This window comes from Xyrauchen texanus, chromosome 33 (genome assembly GCF_025860055.1).
Source record: "Xyrauchen texanus isolate HMW12.3.18 chromosome 33, RBS_HiC_50CHRs, whole genome shotgun sequence".
Taxonomy (NCBI): Eukaryota; Metazoa; Chordata; class Actinopteri; order Cypriniformes; family Catostomidae; genus Xyrauchen; species Xyrauchen texanus.
In genome coordinates, this window is record NC_068308.1 from 35489311 (window position 1) to 35510236 (window position 20926).

The 20926-nt window shown below is 38.3% G+C and overlaps 1 protein-coding gene across 3 annotated transcripts in view; it reads left to right on the top strand.

The window, feature by feature from the left end:
* The window catches only part of LOC127626435 (enhancer of polycomb homolog 1-like), a 42217-nt gene extending 22541 nt beyond the window's left edge, over positions 1 to 19676 (top strand). For 2 of the 3 annotated variants that reach the window (XM_052102203.1, XM_052102201.1), the window contains 12 exons: positions 3591 to 3802; positions 4199 to 4405; positions 6899 to 7047; positions 8328 to 8475; positions 8870 to 9028; positions 10952 to 11041; positions 11474 to 11622; positions 13194 to 13570; positions 16146 to 16252; positions 16333 to 16474; positions 16908 to 17241; positions 18035 to 19676. In XM_052102203.1, coding sequence (XP_051958163.1) covers positions 3591 to 3802; positions 4199 to 4405; positions 6899 to 7047; positions 8328 to 8475; positions 8870 to 9028; positions 10952 to 11041; positions 11474 to 11622; positions 13194 to 13570; positions 16146 to 16252; positions 16333 to 16474; positions 16908 to 17241; positions 18035 to 18107 — 2147 coding nt within the window. In that variant the 3' untranslated portion in view covers positions 18108 to 19676. The remainder of the gene's footprint in view (positions 1 to 3590; positions 3803 to 4198; positions 4406 to 6898; positions 7048 to 8327; positions 8476 to 8869; positions 9029 to 10951; positions 11042 to 11473; positions 11623 to 13193; positions 13571 to 16145; positions 16253 to 16332; positions 16475 to 16907; positions 17242 to 18034) is intronic. The other variant, XM_052102202.1, reaches the window with a different exon arrangement.
* Positions 19677 to 20926: the final 1250 nt, after the last annotated feature.

Consider the following 20926-nt stretch of genomic DNA (forward strand, 5'->3'; position numbering starts at 1 on the left):
CAAAACTTTGTGCACCACGGAGAGGGTTTTTTTTTTTTTTTGCTCTCTCTGAAAGTCAGGACATCAGCATTTCCATTGCTCCAATACCACTCCACAAGCATAGGCTCACATTTACAAGATAGATGGATTTTGTCAAATAGGCCTATAATAAGACCGCTTGATCACAAATACTGATAATTACAGATCTTGAGAATGAACATGAGTGCGGAAGGTAGCCTACAGTAACAGTGAGCTACCACAAGCAAATATTCATTGTTGAAATAAAGACTTGTGGCACGAAAAATTACAAACTTGTCCATTCACATTGGAGAAAACAAATAGGTTGGTTATAGGATGTCTTTCTCCTCTTTTAGATTAGTAACCTATCAGCCATGCAAAATGTTGAAAATTCATAAAGGCTGATAATGTCACGCTTGCAATTTCCATATGGATGATGTGGATTGGATTAAAACGTCCCATAACTACTTGACAGTATAAATTGTTAAATCTTTCTATTTTATTTATAAATAAAATTGGAGTGGTGTGAATCTTAACTAAAGAAGTTAAAGTAAATACAATTACAATATCGTTGTAAAGAAAATGCATGGTAAATGTAAAGAATGCAGTCATTTATTTTTGTTTTGTAAGCTCTGTATTTATTAAATTCTGAGAATAATGCTTTCATATTGCTGACGTGTTGCACTTTTCTCTAAGTATTTTCTGCTTATTCATTAAAACGTTTTATATAAAATGAAAAGAAGAAAAATATTGAAAGTGCTTTAGTAAAGTGATATCTGGGCACAAATGTTGCTATAGTGGTGCAAACACAGAGCAGGTTTCTTTTCAAGTGAATTGGGGTGCGAGAGAGGAGCGGAATATATCATATGACTTTCGTAATAGCAGTCACACAATACGCTATGATGCTAAATTTCAGACACCGCCCAAATTTCATCGGAGGCTGAAGATCATCGCAAAGGCTATTTATCGGCCATCTGTGATCATGTCACTGAACGTTGAAAGATTGCCGAGTTTGCCCTGCAACAAGAGAAATCCTTTAGGATTCCTGAAATCTGCCTCAGACGGCAGAATCGTGGCAAATTCGTACGGTGTGCACCCGCCTTAACTCGCTCGACAAGCTGAGAAAATGGCATAGAGGCAACTGTAGGAAGTTTCGGATTGTTCCCTTGGAATTGTGGGAATTGATGTTGGATGTATGGACTCCAAGCAGCCAGGACATTGTAGTTGTAGTCTTTTGTGTGATTTAAAAATCAAGTAAATTAGCGATGGCACAAACTCTCACTTCACACATGCAAGTGGCACTGTTCACATACATGCAAAAATGTGACGCACGGGTGCCACTGCCACTGTGGTAAATTCATTCACCGCACAGGCCGATTTTTTTCGTAGCACTTGTGACATATGTCACACTGTACTGCCCTGCATGTAGTCAAAACATTTACTCAGTTAACTGGATAATGAACCCTCTCATCTCTAGTGAAGTGTGCGACAGAACACCAGTGATGTGGACAATAGCTCTGATCTTTCTGCGCTGTAATCTTAAATATTGTTCTCTAGCAAAAAAACATGCATCATTTCTACCCTGTCCCGCTCCGCACGCGTTGCCTCTTTTCCCTGCATGTGTGTAGACTAGGGCTGGGACGATGCGTCGACGTAATCGATGACGTCGACGCAAAAAATATGCGCGTCGATTCGTCAGACCAAAACAAAGATGGCGGCCCCGGAGAGTAGAAGCAAAACGAGTGGCTCCTCAGACTACCAGAAGTGCAAGGCGCACGCACTCGTTCATCTAAAGTGTGGGAATTCTTTAATTTAAAAGGAAAAAATTATGTGATATGTCGTCTTTGCAAAATGGAGATGGCTTTCCATTCTAGCACCACGGCAATGCACCAGCACTAGGGCTGGGATGGCGTCGGCATAAAAAATACGTCGGCGCAAAATATGCTGCGTCGAATTGTCAGACCCAAAACAAAGATGCCGGCGCCAACACGAGTGGCTCCTCAGACTGTCAGAAGTGCAAGGCGGCATGCACTCCTTCCTCTAAAGTATGGGAATTATTTAATTTAAAAGGAAACAATTCCGTGATATGTCGTCTTTGCAAAATGGAGATGGCCTTCCATTCTAGTGCCACCCGGTTGCAGCCGCAGATGACAGAGCACCGTAAGTTTTTTTTCAACTCCCCACTTTGCACTCGATGTTGGAGTAGGCTATAATACGTTGTCGACACCTAAAGTTTTAAGCTTATAGCTATTAATAATAAGCTTATAGCTATGAATGTCGTGAAAAATACATAGAGGACACTGACAACGCGCTGACAGACAGGACCAAGCAGGAAACATTTAATAAAGTCTCAACTTTCAAATTTGGTCATTCAAAGAAAATTAAACCATAAATAGGCCTACTATTTTGTGGCTCTTTAATGTGTCGTGACAGATGGCCTCAGTTAAAGCTGCTCGTGAACCGATCATCTTTTCCTTGGTTAATTTATAGCATCAAATAGGCTAAACATGAATGTAGCCTACATCAGAAGGACTGTTGTTTTAACTGCGGGAAAGACGTCAGTACGGTAGCCTATAATCCATTATTCAAATTCAAATCCACCGACATTAATCTTCTCTCTCCTGACTACTTTGTCGGACAAAAATGGCGTATTATGATTGATTGATCAGATCGGCAGTCAATCAAACTCCCAGCAAATGTTTTTTTTTTTTTGTTTTTACATTTTATATACCCCCACCCCCGATGAAACCGGTATTACCGGTGTTGTCACAAGTCGATTAATCAAATCGAAATCGAATCGGACTGAAAAAATGAATCGTTAGATTAATCGATGCATCGAAAAAAATAATCGCTAGATTAATAGTTTAAAAAATAATCGTTTATCCCAGCCCTAGTGTAGACATGAAGTGCCGCATGAGTTAACGTGGTTTCAAAGCACCCTTTAGGCCATAACGTTTTTCCCTTCTAAATGTATCTTTATTAATTAGCATGTTACGAGCCTTTAATAATAATCAAATCGAATAAATAAATGGATTTCTGTTCTAATTTTGTCCAAATTAATTAGATGTCTGGAATGGATAAGGAAAGACTCAAATTACTAATTGGTAGACTAGTCTCTCACTTTAATGAAAACATATGTGTTTATTACATTTAAAAAAAAAAAAAAAAAGTTTTCTAAATTTTCTCTCGGGACACCGCTGAACCCACATTCAGTATCATTCCACAGTCACAAGGGCTTCTATGCCCCATACTTGGGTATCTGAATCTAAAGAAATATAAAAAATATTTCATTTTAATGTAAAAATATTCCAACAAATACTGGACTGCTGTCACTATGCTTCAGAACTCATGATGATCTTTTAACATTAATTTTCAATTGAAAAACTATAAAATATGTTTATATTTTGGTAAAGGATCCCGCTGACCCCACTGCTTTGGCCGTTTCTGGACCCCCTGTGCAGTTTTGTATAGACTATTTTGACTGTTTAGAATAAAAATTTTATTCCATCAACTTTGAAAAGTGGTCTTATTGTGGAACCTGAAGAATTACAGCAAGATTTGAAGTTTCTCTCTCTCTCTCTCCCTCCCCACAGCTTTCAGTCTGGACATGGAACAGCCGGACTATGATCTGGACTCTGAGGATGAGGTGTTTGTGAATAAGTTGAAGAAGAAGCTGGAGGTGGGGGCCCTGCAGTTCGAGGTGATGATTGACAGATTGGAGAAGGGCAGCGGACAGCAGGTTATTAAAAAGATTCAACACTCACATTGTGAACCGCACAATAAACCTCAGGGATTTCACTCCGTGGTGAGCCTCAACTTTTAAATTGAAAGCACAAGAAGTGCCTCTGCTTAAATTCCTCATGTCGCTGTGTGGAATCCATAAACCTCTTAAACAGGAAGTTATTAAGCTTAGTACGCTTAGTGGTTGGCCAATATGGATTTGTCATTGGTGAATGCAGATGTCAAGAGAGCAGGTGGCAGACGGTTAGGTCTGGACAGATACTGCAGAATGGATTTGAACATTGTAAAATGTGTAAAAGAGTGCTGAGAGTACTACACTCTTACTGGTAGTTAAAAGCATTGTCAAATCACCCAGAATATTTAATAGACAAACGCACATTAAAAATGAATTTGTCAAAAGGATGTTTTTACGATATGTAGTGGTCTTAGTCTGTGTTGCCCATTTCTCCTTATGTCACAGCTGGTGACATTACAGGAAGCAAAGCTTTTACTGAAGGAAGACGATGATCTGATCAGGGAGTTGTTTGAATACTGGAGCAGGAAAAGGAAACTGTATAACAACGGATCCCTCATCCCGACCATCAAACAGGAAAAGCGGGATGGTTCCAGTACCAATGACCCCTACGTGGCCTTCAGACGCAGGACAGAGAAGATGCAGACAAGAAAGGTACGTTTTCTAACTTCTCCATTCTTCATCAAAATTGCATAATAACAAAACCATTATGGAACCAAATTCATTAAGCAAAATAATTTCCTTCCAAATTCCTCACATGCGTGAGGGATGAGCGTCCCCACTCCAGAGTGTGCATAAGCCAGAAGAAGATTCGGTCTCTTCACGCGACTCATAGAAGCTGTGCTGACCGCACAAAGAAATGCCAGTTTTGGAGTTTTTGCTTATTTATGAACCGCTTCCTTATTATTTGAACTTTAATAAAGGATTCATTCAAAATATAATGCTGGGGTGTTTCCTTTTTAGACGCTCTGACTTGCAAGTTTTGTTTAAGCAGAATGGCCGATCCAGCTCTGCTTTCACGATGACAGTGCATCTATATTTTCTTACATGGTAAAATTGCAATACATATCACCTTTAAGGCTGTTTTGAAAGTTTGGAGTGCGTCTGGACAGTGAACAGTGTTCATCTTTTCTTCAATCAGGTGCAAGCTGCAGTGCTGACCTCTTGTGCCATAAGTTTTTTTTTTTATATGATCTCATTTTATGTTAAATGAGATCAAACGACTATTCGGCAATTCATATTTTTGTCGACAATTTTTTGTGGTCGACGTTGTCGATAATGACAACGTTTCAGCTTTACACACCAGCTCAGTCAATCAAGCTGCCAAGGATAGCTCTTTAACTTTTTCAAATTTTAAAATCATTATGACTTGAAGTTTGGCATAAACAATCAGCAGATTTTGAGTATTTAGCTGGTGATTTTAGTCCTTTCATTGTGGTCTTTTCTGTGTTCCAGTGTGTTAGTTTGCTTTGAGTTTTGTGCATCACTGAACTGAAAAAAATTATCATAGTTAATTAAATCTGGACTTGATGATGATTATTAAAGTTTTGCGGTGTATTATTGTGGCGGCTATTGAAGCATAATTCCTCTGCTCATGTCGAGACATTCTACATAACTCATTGAGCATGAAAGATAAATAAAAAACTTAAAATGGCAAGTAACATTGTTCAGGCTATTAAAAACTGTCTTAATAAAATAAAGTATTGTCAGAGTGGTTGTCTAGCATAGCAAGACATTTGAATGAAGGTCTGGTCCGTATAGCAGCTTAGCTTGGCCAAGAACTGCCCACTTCTGCCCAAAAAACATCTAACTGACATGTAAAGCGATCAGTCACATTTGGGTTTGCCATTATGTGCAGTTTAGGGGCAGGGTTATCGGAAATGTATTATTCCATAATAAAAAACAGACATGGGCAAATAATTAATTTATGTAATGGCACTGCAATCTCCGTGAGCTGTTGCACAGAAAGTAATGGAAAATCTCGCCTCAAGTAAACAAAGCAGAAAATCCTGTTATGCTCCTGGATATCCGCTTTCGTTTCTGCAAACAAAACTCTAGTTTTTAAAGATTTGATCCTGGCAAACTTGGAAAAAATCTGGTGTTTATTTTGTCCTCAAAAACTTTGGAAAGTTCGGAAACTTGTGAACACTACTCCGTCTCCTGGTGGACTGACAAATGGTTCTGTGTGCCTCTGCTTGCAGAAGTTCCATCAAATCAGCCAATCAGATTTTCCAGGGGGCCTGGTTAGCTCAGTGGTAAAAGACTCTGGCTTCCACCTGGAGTTCGCTAGTTCGAATCCCAGGGTGTGCTGAGTGACTCCAGCCAGGTCTCCTAAGCAGAGTCACATGGGGTAAACCTCCTCATGGTTGCTATAATGTGGTTCGTTCTCAGTGGGACGCATGGAGAGTTGAGCGTGGATGCCGCGGTGGGTGGTGTGAAGCCACCACACACACTGTCTCCATGGCAACACACTCAACAAGCCATGTGATAAGATGCGTGGGTTGATGGTCTCAGACGCGGAGGCTGGGATTCGTCCTCCGCCAGCTGGATTGAGGCGAATCATTACGTGACCATAAGGACTTAAAAAAAGCACATTGGGAATTGGGCATTCCAAATTGGGTGATAATGGGGAAACCCCCTCCAATTTTGTGTGTTTTTTAACATCATACGTTAGAGCACTGATTAAGCGATTGTTTAAGTTGTTTGATATACTTGATGCTGCAAAACTTGCTATCTGGAATGTATCGAGCGCTACTTTGTTCAACATTTTTGTTTGTGCTAATGTGTTTGTTTTTTTTAGCATTGTTTACTTAAGAAATACCTTACGGCTACATATCATTGTTTTGATTTAATGTTATTTGTATTAAATTTTAACTTTCAAAGAAGTGTGTTCGATAGAATATTTGCTATTGCTGTAGTGTTGAAATTGGTGTCAAGGAGTGTGAAATTTTACTGAACTGAACTGCTATTTTGGTGTCTTTGACAGCCCTATTTAGATATAAATAAAATTAATGTTACTCCTAATTTTAAACCAAAGAATTTCATATTTGTTGATTCCTGATGTTATGTCTTTGATTAATCCTAATCAGTAAATGTTTGTGATGTAAATATAAAGAATAATAAATGTGTTGGTCATCTCCCCCTCAGAACCGCAAGAACGATGAGGCATCATATGAGAAGATGCTCAAATTAAGAAGGGACCTGAGTCGAGCCGTCACCATCCTGGAGATGATCAAGAAACGAGAGAAGAGCAAACGAGAACTGCTCCACCTCACACTGGAGATCGTAGAGAAGAGGTAAACACACACACACACACACTTGGAGCTAATGCAGAAATCGAATCGGTGGCATAATTACATGTTATCTTGTACAAATGCTAAATCTGGGCTCACATTGGATTTCCATTTTAAAGTGCCTGACCTTCTCAGCTCTGGATTTTTTCTTTTTAATTGACTCTGTTATTCTGTCTTACCGAGTGCGAGTTTGTTTTTGCACAATGAGATCAGGTCATGTTTTTCTAATTTGCTCAGGCTCCATTGCATACCCTAATTAGTGGGCATATTTTACATGGCTAAATGAGCAATTATAGTTAACCTTCTTTGTAAGTTAGGGCCACATCAAGGTAGAGCTCCATTATTCATTTGTCTTGCTTAATTACTGAGATAAGATGAGTAATTTGTATGTGTTGTATGTAGTATTTAGGGCCTTGGATTGTCATAATACTCTTAATATAATATTCTGAAGTCTGTATATGTATATACATAGTGTGTGTGTGTATATATATGTATGAAGTTTGCAATTAAAGGGTCACAACACCCCCGTTTTCAGCACAGTTAAGCTCTCACCACATTTTTAAATGCACTCAAAGGTAGGTGTGATCAGCAGCGGAGTGAGGGGAGAAGGGAGAGTGAACCCAAAAACTGTCTAAGCCAGTTATTCTGCTTTATTTTAGTAATGCAGTTAATGGCATCAAAGATTCTCACAATTGCTCATAACAGAATGTACAAATTATACACCACTTTGTAAGCTCACATAGATTACTCATACTGGTAATTTATATCTGTAATTTAATGTGCAAATAAATGGCAAGCCATGTACTCTGTATCGAAAATGTTAATGCTGGGGGGGATATCGCATCACAGTACTATCAACTCTCAACTGACTGATGGCGCTCGAGTTCGAAGCGCTGGTCACTTGCATGGCAACAACTCACTTGTCAAAGGGTAAAGGCCACACTTTCTCATCAATAATATAGAGAACACCCATGACGTAGATTTGCTGAAATTCAATGTTAAGCTTAAACCACGTACGTCATGACGTGTTATGTTGACTATTCATTTCAAACCCGGAAGATGAAAAAGCCCTAAATGAACCCTTTTCCTTTTGAAATAAAAAGTACTGAATTTTTACATTCTCTGCTCTTGTATGCAAGACATATACCTGTTAACGTCTCAAAATGTGTTGTAGTGTTTCATGACCCTTTAAGTAAACATGGCTTCAAGGATTTTTTTATTTTTTATGTAGAAACATGAAATCTTTGTTTTTCTTTATTTAAAGTAAATGTTTCTCATTTCAGGAACACTGTGCCAGACTTTGGATCAGAGGTGATGGCAGAAGCACTAGCTATGGCAAAACCTGTTTACAAGATTCCCATAATGCCCTTCTCCAACAGCACTCAGTACCGCCACCAGGACCAAATGGACTTCAAAGACTACAAGACCAAGGTGGGTACTAGAAACAAGGAGATTTACATGTAAAGGATCATGTATAGTCAGCCAGTCATAATTCAGATATAAATCTGAAAGGATTATTAAGGGTTTTGGTTCAACCTGAAGGGGGTTATTTAGCAGGAATGACTGGCTTTCTGGGTTATCCAGCTTATTAAACAACTACTTGCTACATAAACAAATGATACAAGAGACTTGAAACTAGCACAGCTATGTAGGAGATCAGAAATCGGTTGCCTGGGATAGCGGTGAATACATTTATCAATCATATTACAACATGTCCCAGTTAAGTTTCCAGCTTGTATTTACAAGTTTGGCGAAGACATGAATGTTTTTTTTATCAATCGAAAGATTTTAATACAACACAAGTAAAATTATCTATCTTTCTTAGCCTGAAAAGACAGAGGTGGTCAGAACGAAAAGGAAGTATGAGAAGAAGCCCAAAATCCTGCCTCTCTCCGCCCCATTTCATACTGGACCCTCCCTGTTTAACCCCAAAGATCTCAACCAGTACGACTTCCCCAGCTCTGACGACGAGCCCTTTTCACAGGTACACACACTTCCTTCCTTAATATATAACGCAATGTTCGTTAATATTTTCCATACAATGAAAGTTTATTGTGATCAGGATTATGCTTAAAAATTTGACAAAAAGCTCCATAAAAACATCATAAAAGTTGTCAATAAAGCAGGTCCATATTTATGGAACAAAATTTTAATGGTTATTCACTTAATATCTTGCTTGGCAATAGTAGTCACCATTTGCTTTCATTGTATGGAAAAGAGAAACTTGTACATTCTACTGTTAATTTATCCTTTTGTGGTTTAAAAACGCATACAGCCATGGCCAAAAGTATTGGCAGTGACACTTTGTGTTTTGCAAATTTTTCTGCTTCAGCTGTTGTGGTGTTGATTCACATTGTTTCTAGATTATTGTGCAGAGTGATCAGATGCATTTTAAATAATTGCAAAAAGCATCATTGGCTAAAAAACTTATCACAAAAACCCAAATTTCACAGTTTTTTGGCCCTGGCACAAAATGACCAGCTAACATAATTTCACATATCAGCAGCACCTGGGAAATTGTGAATGAGTTCTGATTGGATTATAAGAGCAGACTGTTTGCTATAAGAGGAGGGAAGAAGTGCTTCCAATCATTGTGTTCTTGTTTGCAATGGTTACCTCTAAAGAAATATGTGCAGCCATCATCGCTTTGCATCAAAATGGCCTGACGTGCAAGGAAATTGCTGCAAAGAATATTGCACCTGAAAGAACCATTTACTGGATCATCAAGAACTTCAAGGAGAGAGAGGTTTAACTGCAGTGAAGAAGGCTTCAGGATGTCACAGCGTGTCCAGCAACCACCAGGACCATCTCCTCCTGAGGAGTCCGCTATGGAATCGTGTCATCACCAGTGCAGAGCTTGCTCAATATTGGCAGCAGGTTGGTGTGTGTGCATCTATATGCTCAGTGAGGCGAAGACTTTTGGACAATGGCCTGGTGTCAAGAAGGGCAGCAAAGAAGCCACTTCTCTCCAAGAAACATCAAGGACAGACTGAAATTCTGCAGGAAGTACAAGGATTGGACAGCAGAAAATTGGTGCAAAGATATTTTCTCTGATGAAGCCCCCTTCCGACTGTTTGGGACATCTGGAAAATCGATAGTCCGGAGAAGAAAAGGTGAACGCTACCATGAGTCCTGTGTCGTGCCAACAGTGAAGCATCCTGAGACCATCCATGTGTAGGTTTGTTTTTCATCCAAGGGAGTGGGCTCTCTCACAATTCTGCCCAAAAACACTGCCATGAATAAAGAATGGCATCAAAACGTCCTGCAAGAGCAACTTCTCCCAACGATCCAGGAACAATTTGGTGATGATCCGTGCATTTTCCAGCATGATGGAGCACAACGTCACAAGGCAAGAGTGATAATGAAGTGGCTCTGAGATCATTACATTGACATTTTAGATAGGCCAGGCAACTCCCCGGATCTTAATCCCATAGAGAACCTGTGGTCCTTAAAAGGCGAGTGGACAAACAGAAGCCCACAATTTGTGATCAACTCCGAGCACTAATAAGGCAAGAATGGATCACCATCAATCAGGATTTGGCCCAGAAGCTGATATCCAGCATGCCAGAGCGAATTGCAGAGGTTATGAAGAACAAGGGTCAACACTGTAAATATTGACTCTTTGCATATATTGAATATTTTTTGCCAATAAAAGCCTTTAAAACTCATGAAATGCTTATCATTGTTTACCAGTATTCCATAGAAACATGTGAAAAAATAATCTACAAATACTGAAGCAGCAAACTTTGCAAAACACAAACTTATGTCACTGCCAATACTTTTGGCCATGGCTGTAGGTAAATAAATACGAAAAAAAAAAGATTTATGAACCATTCCTTTTATTTGGTGTATGTTTGCAAACTTTGGACTTCATTGTTCATGAAGACTTCCTCTTCCTGTTATGCAGATCCATTCTGGCTCATCCGAGGCGGAGGAAGATAATGAGCCTGACGGATCGTTTGCCTTCAGGAGGAAAGCAGGATGCGTTTATCACGCTGTAGGTGTTGCACCTCTACTCTTGTGTTTCATTTTTTTTTCTCATCCCTCGTTTCCTGTATTCTCCTCAAACATCCTTTCATCCTTTCCTCACCACTATTGTGCTACACACGTTCCTTACATAAAGTGCTCAGGAGACCAGGTTCTCCAATAGAGTTAGGTGTGATCATGTTGCTACACTAATGTTGAGGTACTCTATTGGAACAGAACCCAGGCTGTTTTTCTCACAGTATCTATAAGACTGTTCAAATTGCAGTAAAAAATGCAATTGTATGTTAAAAAGTAAGTTGTTCTATTTCTGAATTAATTTGATTACACGCTATTTTCATGACAATTTAATTAAAACATGGAACAGAATACGCAATTTGCATAAGAATGTAAATTATCTGTTATGATTGGCTAACCTCCTGGTGACTCTGCCATGTTTCTGCAGGCCCGTTTGGATCAGAGCGGCAATTGGCCTTGGTGTGGAGAAACAGAGGGAGGGTCATGTGACCCGCAGTTCCGGTACTCCCTCACCACTCTTACCGTTCCCCGCCGCTGTGTCGGGTTGGCACGGAGACGGATGGGTCGGGGCGGCAGGTTAGTACATGTAAAGCTAAATCGTATTCTGACTTATAGAATAAAACACCCGGTTATAAAACAATGTGACATTGACTTAAAATTGTGACACTCAAAAAGCAATGAAAGAAAACAATTCCATTTTCAATTGTTACACAGATTGTAATGCTGACTGCATCTGTCATGTTCATCAATTCAGCCATTACCATAGTTATTTTTAGGAAAAAGTTCATTATAAATGGTTTTGGTTTTTTTCGCTTTTCAATTTTCTTAAGCAACACAATTCTAGAACATTTTGGCTCAACTTGATTTCATTGCATTTTATCCATTGAAGAATTTGTGCTATGTTGGAGTTTGAGGTTACCATTATGGTGAAGTGGATGAGGGCGGTTAGATGTCGCACGTGTAATTGATTGCTCGCTTCGTTGAGAAATTGCTGTGCTAACCATAGCATACTAAACTACAGTCTGTAGTGCTTCCAACCAGCATGTATTTCACTTATTCGCTTTCACTAGTTAGTACATAAAGTTTAAGAGTTACAATAGCTGGATTTCCATACAACAATTTTTACGCTCATTTTGAAATTGTGCATAAGAAATCATGAATGGAACCGCTTGACATGCGAATTTAATGCATTAGGAGGAGATCGAGTTTCGCATTAGTTAATGTGAATTAAAGTGATGGAAACAGTTTATTCGCAAAACGATGACATGTTTTGACCATTCGTGCACGTGTTATGAGTGTGATAGCTTGATGTGATTGGCCCAATGAAAGGTCTGACCGTGGTACACAATTCTTCAAACCTAGCCCTTGACATTCAGAAGTGTTTAACCCACAGCTGTTTTTTAAAGTGGGTACTCGCAATCCACCAGAACAGTTGAGCTTGGGAGCATCACATTCATTTCAGCCCTCATTTTATCAGATATTGCACTTATTCTGCTGCTTTTCCTGGCCACATTTAAGATAATGAACTACAATTGCTCCAATCCTGTAAATAAAGCAGTGATGTCATTCAGCTGCTCCATGACGAGGCAGGCTCCAAGATGTGCATGACGTACTGTATGGAAACGTGCAATGATTTATTTTTTCTTTAGTCTAATGAAAGCTCCGCTGTTGACATTTAATTTTGTCTTGTTAACCCAATTCATCTATGTTTAGTTATAACTCATAAACGCGTGGAACCTCTGTCCACGATTGAATTAAGTTCAGACAAGGAGCTCTTTTTTTTTTTTTTTAAAATATATATGAGTGTATAAATGCAGTACATTAATAAATTAGCAATGTTTTTGTCTATTGCTAGAAAATTGTAAAGTCACACACATTGGGTTTAAACTGTAAGACAAATTATGTGAACAATTAAAGAAAAATTGCAAACCTCATAAATGAATAGAAAATAACACTTTTTATGTAGTAAATATTGCAGTTTGACCACCTGAAGTTCACAATCAACATTTTCTGAAGGCTAAGCTCCTCCTTTCTCTGATCATTTGTTGAAAAAGTAAAAAAAAAAAAATATGTATATTTTCATACCCTATTTTCAACCTTATATGTGGAAAGTGCCTTGTCTTGATTGAATTTAACCTGTTCCTCAGAATTCTACTGGACCGAGCATATTCAGATTTGGACGGTTTATTCCAAAGTCTGGATTCGGACCCGGAATTCTCCTTTCCTGCTTCGCCTATTTATTCGGAAACCACTTTCCAAACCAATACCTCAACCCACACATTGTCGTCTTCACAACCATTAACTTCCTCTTCCTCACATCCGGCTTATTCAGACCTGAGACAGATCCTACGAAACATCAAAGCTTGCCGCTGGAGGCACTTTAAACCACGGACACTAACCAGCCAATCAGGGGCAACGGATGTGCTATTACGGAGACAAACATTTAGAGGGTTTGTCAGGGGCAGCACAGGGCCGGGTGGCAGTACGCAGGGCAGAACGGCAGGCATGGGACCACCTGCAGTAGGTGAGTCAACTCAAACACACTAGTGTGCATACTAAGTGTTGGAACTGTTTGTTTGCTCATGATTAATTCAGAGGAGTCAATGAAGACTGGAAACAAACAAGCTATGATTGACGGTTATTATAATTGAGAAAGCTTCGAGTGTTTATCTCTGTGCGCTGCCTGTGAATGTTGTTTTTGGCAGTTTACTGGCAATTATTTTTTTCAGGAGTGATGAGCAAAACTGCTAATTTTTTAAAATGTTTCTTCTAATTAATTTTGGATTCGTAAAGGAATATTCCGGGTTCAATAGAAGATAAGCTCAATCGACATTTGTGGCAGAATGTTGATCACCACAAAAAGTCATTTTGACTTGTCCCTCGTTTATTTAAAAAAAATTATCAATTGAGGTAAATGGTGCCAATCCATAAACATTCATTTAATATATATATATTGCCAGAAGACAAAAACATTATAAATGTTAATGTTACTTTGTGTGAAAATTGCTTACTAACGTTTTTGTATAGTTTTGTAGACTACAACTTTATTGGCATGATGACATGACACAATAAACCCTGTAATCTGATAAATGCTGTAACGGCGATAAATCCCTGATTTTATCACACTAATATGTTAACATTTATAATGTTGGTAACACTTAACAATAAGTTTCCATTTGTTAACATTAGTTACTGACATTATTTAACATGAACTAAAACAAATTTAAATAAACAAGTGATGACTCTAAATGATTTACTGTGGAAATAAACATTATGCCATAAATTGTTAATTGACCTTAAAAAATGTTGCACCCAGAACATTCATTTAAGCTATTCTTTTTTTACTTTTGAGGAAGCACCAATAGAGGTGTAGGGAGAACTGTTTACGGATCCGAATGTTATGGAAATGATCAAAATTGAAACAGCTTTTGAAGGTTTTACCACATTTGACCAATCATTACTTTTAGATTACCTAAACAATTTAAGTATTTAAATGAAGACTAGGGATGCCACGGTGTGTTTTTGAAATTTAGATTACCGTCTGAGAAAAAATAGCTGGTACACGGTTTTACGGTTATTTGCAGGTTAGCACTTATGCAAAAAAATGCATATCATACGTATTTCTGGGAGATATGTGGATGCTGGAAATATGAAAATGATGTTGTGACTTAAAACAGCAGCCCTATAATAAGAACTGATAAATACACAAAAAATAAATAGGTGGTGTATATAATTAGAGACGCTCCAATCTAGTGGATGACACCGCTTATGCGCATCCGGAGCTCTGTGATGTACTAATTTAACCCGAGTGCTTAAAGTGTACATGTCAGATTATTGTGGGTGCGCAACATTTAACTTGCAGCATCCAACCATTTTTATTTTATTTTTTTCTGCAAAAGTTTTATTAAAGCAATCTGTGGTCTGTCAGACACCCCAACATAAAGAATCTGCAACAGACTCAAATAAATGTGGGCAGTATAGAAATACTGTCCACAGTGCCTTACAAATAAACCTGTGGACTATGCATAATAATTGCTTGCAGCAAGCAATCTAAAGTCTGATCATGACTAAAATTTAGTCATTTTTAGGTGAATATGCACAAGCAATACTTTAAGTAATGGACGATTTTGAAAAGATGCAACTTTTCAAAAGTTTACACGCTGATTGGAACTACAATGCACTGCGTTCTGTCAGCATGCTTAAACATGAACTTTAATAACACCACTGAAAAAATTATTAACGTTGGTCAAACAGTGGAGCATCCTGTCCCATTTTTAGGATATTTATCTTTCTTTGACTTATGTCTGCATATTTTACAGCGAGTTTTGACGCTGACTAACACCCCTGGAGTCGTGAGATCGAATCCAGGGCATGCTTAGTGACTCAAGCCTGGTCTCCTAAGCAACCATATTGGCCAGGTTGCTAGAGAGGGTAGAGTCACATTGGGTAACCTCCTCGTGGTCGCTCTCGTGGGGCGTGTGGTGAGTTGTGCGTGGATGCTGCGGAGAATAGTGTGAAGCCTCCGCATGCGCCATGTCTCCGCAGTAATTCGCTCAAGCCATGTGATAAGATGTGCGGATTGACAATCTCAGACGCGGAGGCAACTGAGATTCATTCTCCGCCACCCTGGATTGAGGCGAGGCACTACGACACCACAAGGACTTAGAGGGCATTGGGTATTAGGCATAAATTGGGGAGAAAAGAAATCTGGTTTGGCAAAAGGCCCAGGTATACCATGTTTTATACCATGAGTTCCATATCAGATTGCGCCCGGTCGACCGCATTGCCAATCAAATTATACTCTTTTTAATCAATTATTTTTTACCACAAGTGTATACGAAAGTTGCCAACGTTGCGCACAGACAAGGTCTCTCCTCGTCTCATGAAAATTTGGGATGCACACGGACAGTCCGCACCGGCTGTGCTGATGATGATATTTGCATCACACTTACTGTGCACGGAGCAACCAAAGTATGCTTTAGCCTTAATTTTGAAATGTATGCACAAGTTTATAGAAGATTGTAGAACATTGCTGTATTTTATTGTGGATGTAAAATGCCGCATACTGATGTGTGTGTGTGTGTGTGTGTGTGCGCCAGCATTCACAGCTGAACAGTATCAGCAACATCAAGAACAGCTGGCACTTATGCAGAAACAACAGCTGGAGCAGATGCAACAGCAGGCCAATGACACGGCTGCCACTCAGGTGTGTAACAGAGACATACACAAGTATCATATGTCTTTTAGTGTATTTGGATTACTTATGTTCTCCAATTCTGTCCTTAGTCTCTTGTGTCCGAGACGTTGGACTCAGTCAGCGCGCAGTTTGCCGCCTCTGCACTGATGACCTCTGACCAGCTATTGACCCTAAAGATCAAAGAGGATGGCGTTGTAGGAAGTGGAGCCAATGGAGTCATCCAGGCTTCAGGTTTGTGCTCTGGACAAGTTAAAGGGATAGTTCAGCCAAAAATAAAAAAAATTATTTGCCCTCAAATGTTGTTGCTGTTCCAAGCCTTGCTTGCTTTCGTGGAACACAAAAAGGAATGTTTAGAAGATTGTTCACACTGCTCATTTCCATGCAATGAAAATGAATAGGGACTGGGGCTGTTGAGCACTATAAATGACAAAACCCACCATAAAAGTTGTCCATTTGACTTGTGACTTATACTTCAAGTCTTCTGAAACCATATAATAACTTTGTGTGAGGAACAGAATTTAATCTTTAAAAGGAAACGAGTGTTAACGATAAAGGAATATAAATTTTTGGGTGAACTTTTCCTTTACCGAAGTTTTGTTGATTTGTATTTCCCCTTCCTCATCATTGATTTTGTTTTCTAATCTGTTGTTGTTGTTGTTTGCAGGAGTTTACAAGGGTCTGAGTATTTCTGCCACTTCCTCTGCTTCTGTCCTCACTAGCCAACCTACTTCAGCCACTGTCCCACCCACCTTCCTCTCCTCCACTAATAACACTAATACAAGCTCCACCCACACTGTCCACAACCCTATAGGTAACCACAGTAACAACACAGCCAACTCTCAGGTTCTGATTGGCAACAACCTGCGTCTTAGCATGACCACGCCCTCTATCGCCAGTCTGAATGCCCGTCACCTGTCCAGAAGTCACAGCAACGTGCCGCCTTCTGCCTTGAAGCTCGCCGCCACCAGCAACTGTCAGCTTCCCAAAGTCAGCTCTGGGTGAGGAAATACCCTTGCACACTTATTCATACCAAATCCGAATTTTCAGCACAAAAACATGAACGACGAAACAAGATGCTACTGTTACTTTGATCATCTTATTTATTTATTTTTGCATAAATGTCAATGATAAATATTTTATACATATGTTGACAGACCTTTTTTCATTAATATTTTAAATGTTGGCAAATCTATTTTGTACCCATATCTAGATTATATTTTTTACATATGGTTGGTAATATTTTATACATTTGCGTTTTTTCGCAAATATTTATACATATTTTGGCTAATATTTTATATATTGGACATTTGTTGGCAGAAATTTTGTTGAATATTTTTTACACAAATTTGATTGGCAGTTATACGTATATGCTACCATTTTATTTATTGGCAAATAACAATAACACTATTTATTGTCAAATATTGTGTATCGATTTTTTTTTTTTTTTGCAAATGTTGTGTGTGTGTATGTATGTGTGTGTGTATATATATATATATATATATATTGGCTAGGATATTTTAGACATTGGCAAATATTTGTTGCCAATTATTTTAAGAATTGTTGTTAAATATTTTGTACTTAATTTTTTTTATACAATTTATGCAAATTTATTAAAAATAAATTGGCTTTTTATATATATATATATACTTTGAGTCTTGATCTTACCACACAGTTACACCTTCAAAAGAAGTTAGGGGGTGCAGAAAGATTGTTAGTCATACAATTAAGGTTTTTTTTTTATCTATGATTGTCCACCTGGATATTAATGTCTGTATGTTTGTTTGTTTGCAGGGAGAATCACGAACAGGAAAAGCAGTCCCTCAACAGTTTAGCAGAGAACACAGTCGCCATGGAGGTGACGTAGTGACCGTTGCCTGGGCGACGTTCTTTTTTCGCCCCGTCCAGTCTTCTGGTGCTGTGCACCAATTGAGTTTGGGGAAACAAAAAGGACAGTGGGTTTCCATGGCAACTGTCTGAATTGGACAGCAAATTTCATCTCTTGTCTTTTTCACCTCCTTTTTTCATTTTGTTGCTCTTTTTTAATACACTTTATGTTAAGAAAAGTGATGTGTAAATTATGAATATGGCTAATATTCGATGTACATAAACTACATGTTTGTAAAATTCCACCACCATCACCCTTGTATATATGCTACTTGAAAACAAAACGTTTGAGTTGTGATGTTTTGCACTTGGGGAATCAAAAAAGAAGTGAATGGGGGGAGGGGGATTCGGAGTGTGAGCGTGAAACGTTAGGTCAGGTAAAAGTGAGTGTGTGAATAGTCGTGCATGGTAAGGAACCTGCTGTTCTACCTATTTATTGTGCTGTGTTTACAGTTTTTGTTTTTCCCATTTTCTTTTATTACGTACACTGTGCCCTAAGTTGTTTTCTGTGACGTTGTTTAGGTAGCTGCCAATTCCCTATTTCCCCCTCCGTTTTCAAGTTCGACTGTTTAACGCTGTGTGAATCGGATTGAACATAATAGGTATCATGCAAGTTCTTTGGTTTTATTTTTGTTTTTTCCCCCCTCCTCTTCTGGGAGGGATAGGACATCTGGTATTGGACACCCTTTGGGTTTGGGGTTAGGGGGAGGGCAGATTTAGGGGGCTGGTTATAGGAATCTTCCATTTTTATCGTCCCAAATAATAACGAAATGACAAACAAGGGATGAAGTCTTCATTTGGAAGTTTCCAATGCTTCCATGTCAACAAAGCACTATTATTTTATATTTACATTTTTTTGTTGTTGTGATTTATTGCTGCTTTTTGTATAAATTCAGTTCCTTTTTTCATACGATGTAAAGTTCAGTTTGCCCCATTTTTATTTCTTTGTGCAACAAAGACCAGAGTTATTTTTGTATCTTGTTTTTGAATTTTTCTTTGTTTTTTTTTTTCTTTCGGTTCTTGTGGTTAAGCGTCTTTTGCGCTTCGTTAAAGGAAGACTTCATTCTTTGGTTGCTTGTTGCGAAACATCACACGCGACGGCCGATAAATGTCCACCACAGCTGCAACCGAGTCATCATTCAGTTTTAATGACATATTCAAGACCAAGGAGAAATGAGGTGGATGCCTAACAAATGTTGTCTCGTGATATTTCTCTACACTGACTCTGGACTAATTCAAGGCCTGAAAACCACAAGTTAAAGGTTGTGCCTTCCTTTAGGAATGTCCTGCTCTGTCTCTTCTGTGAAGAGGATGCTCTGGATCAAGACCGCGGTATTGCGGTACACACTTGTACTGAGCTCGGATCTCTGATGCCCGGCCCACTGGCTGAACTAAGTCCTCCAGGGGGTTTCTAGTCTGATCTGGAGGGAGGCAAAAAAAAAAATATGGAAACTATAAAAAAGGAAAAAATATTATTGAATAAGTGATAAAAGATATGTGACAATTCAAACATGAATCAGACAATAAAGCCCAGGTTATTATATGTGAATTAAGGAGTTGTCTTAATTTTTCTTCATTGTGTGAATGACAAAGTTGATGTGTGAAATTTGTGCACCATTAAAAAAAAATCTTCTATCCACACTTGTTCTGTGGAGTCAACTTTACGTAAGCTATTTGTAGGTTGATTTTACCTTAAAGTGTAACATTGAATTTGTGGCGTTATCACACATTCCTCTTAGTTTGAATGGCCCATTCTGTCCTAATATTTGGCGACACAAATATTAATGATTATTTGGAGCATGAAGCAAAATTTAGACTTCAGACATTACAAAATCATTTTTAGGATGATGGAAAAAACTGGTCAACATGTAAATTGCACAATCATTGGAAATACATTGGTGTGTGGCATTCCTTGGGGGTGTTTCTTGGGAAAAGCAAGGTTTTGTAATAGCCGGAGATGATTGTTAAAGGAAAAACAGTGTTGCAAAGAATGAAAAATTATTAACCCTAAAAAGCTGTTTATCAAATATGATACACAACATTTGATGGCTCCTGTTTCACACTGTTCAAAATGACATACCAAACAACCTATAGTATGTGAGTTTCAATGTTTAAATTGATCTATTTAAAATGGCAGTGGACTTGCACGAAAAGTGACTTATTTTGGGATAAATGAGAGCGTATTTATATGAAGTAAAAGTGACTAATGAATATGTTGTTACTGATATATTAAAATGAGTATTTGCTGAATATAAGCAACTTGTTCTTGGTTAAAATTTTGAATATTATTTTATTGAAATCCATGTATCAAATATGACACAACAGGCTTTTGAGGTATGTCTCAATCCCATTCCATTCATGCCCAAAACAAAAAAAGTCACAGAGCTTTGGAAATTCTGACACATTTTATAAGATATATTTAAAGTGTGAAGTAATATTTCTGTGTATTGTCTTATATGCAGCCTGCTCTGCCATTTATAAAGAACCCATTATTTTACATTATGATGTCATGTTACCATAGATTCCTGAGACCCAGATAAAGAAGTTTTACAATTTCCATTTGTTAAATGTCAATATAGTGTTTGCCGCATAAAATACATATGATAAAAGAGTATTTTATCCATGTTGTATTTGATCTGCTGAATTGAACTATGAGACATTTCAATCCATATTTATAAACCCACAGGAGAGGAAGTTGTCATGGCTAAACTCTTAAACATTTGCTATTTCAAAAAAAAGAAACCCCAGGGAGTCCTCTGATAATACCCCAATATTTGATATGTAACGTGTGGGCTAAGA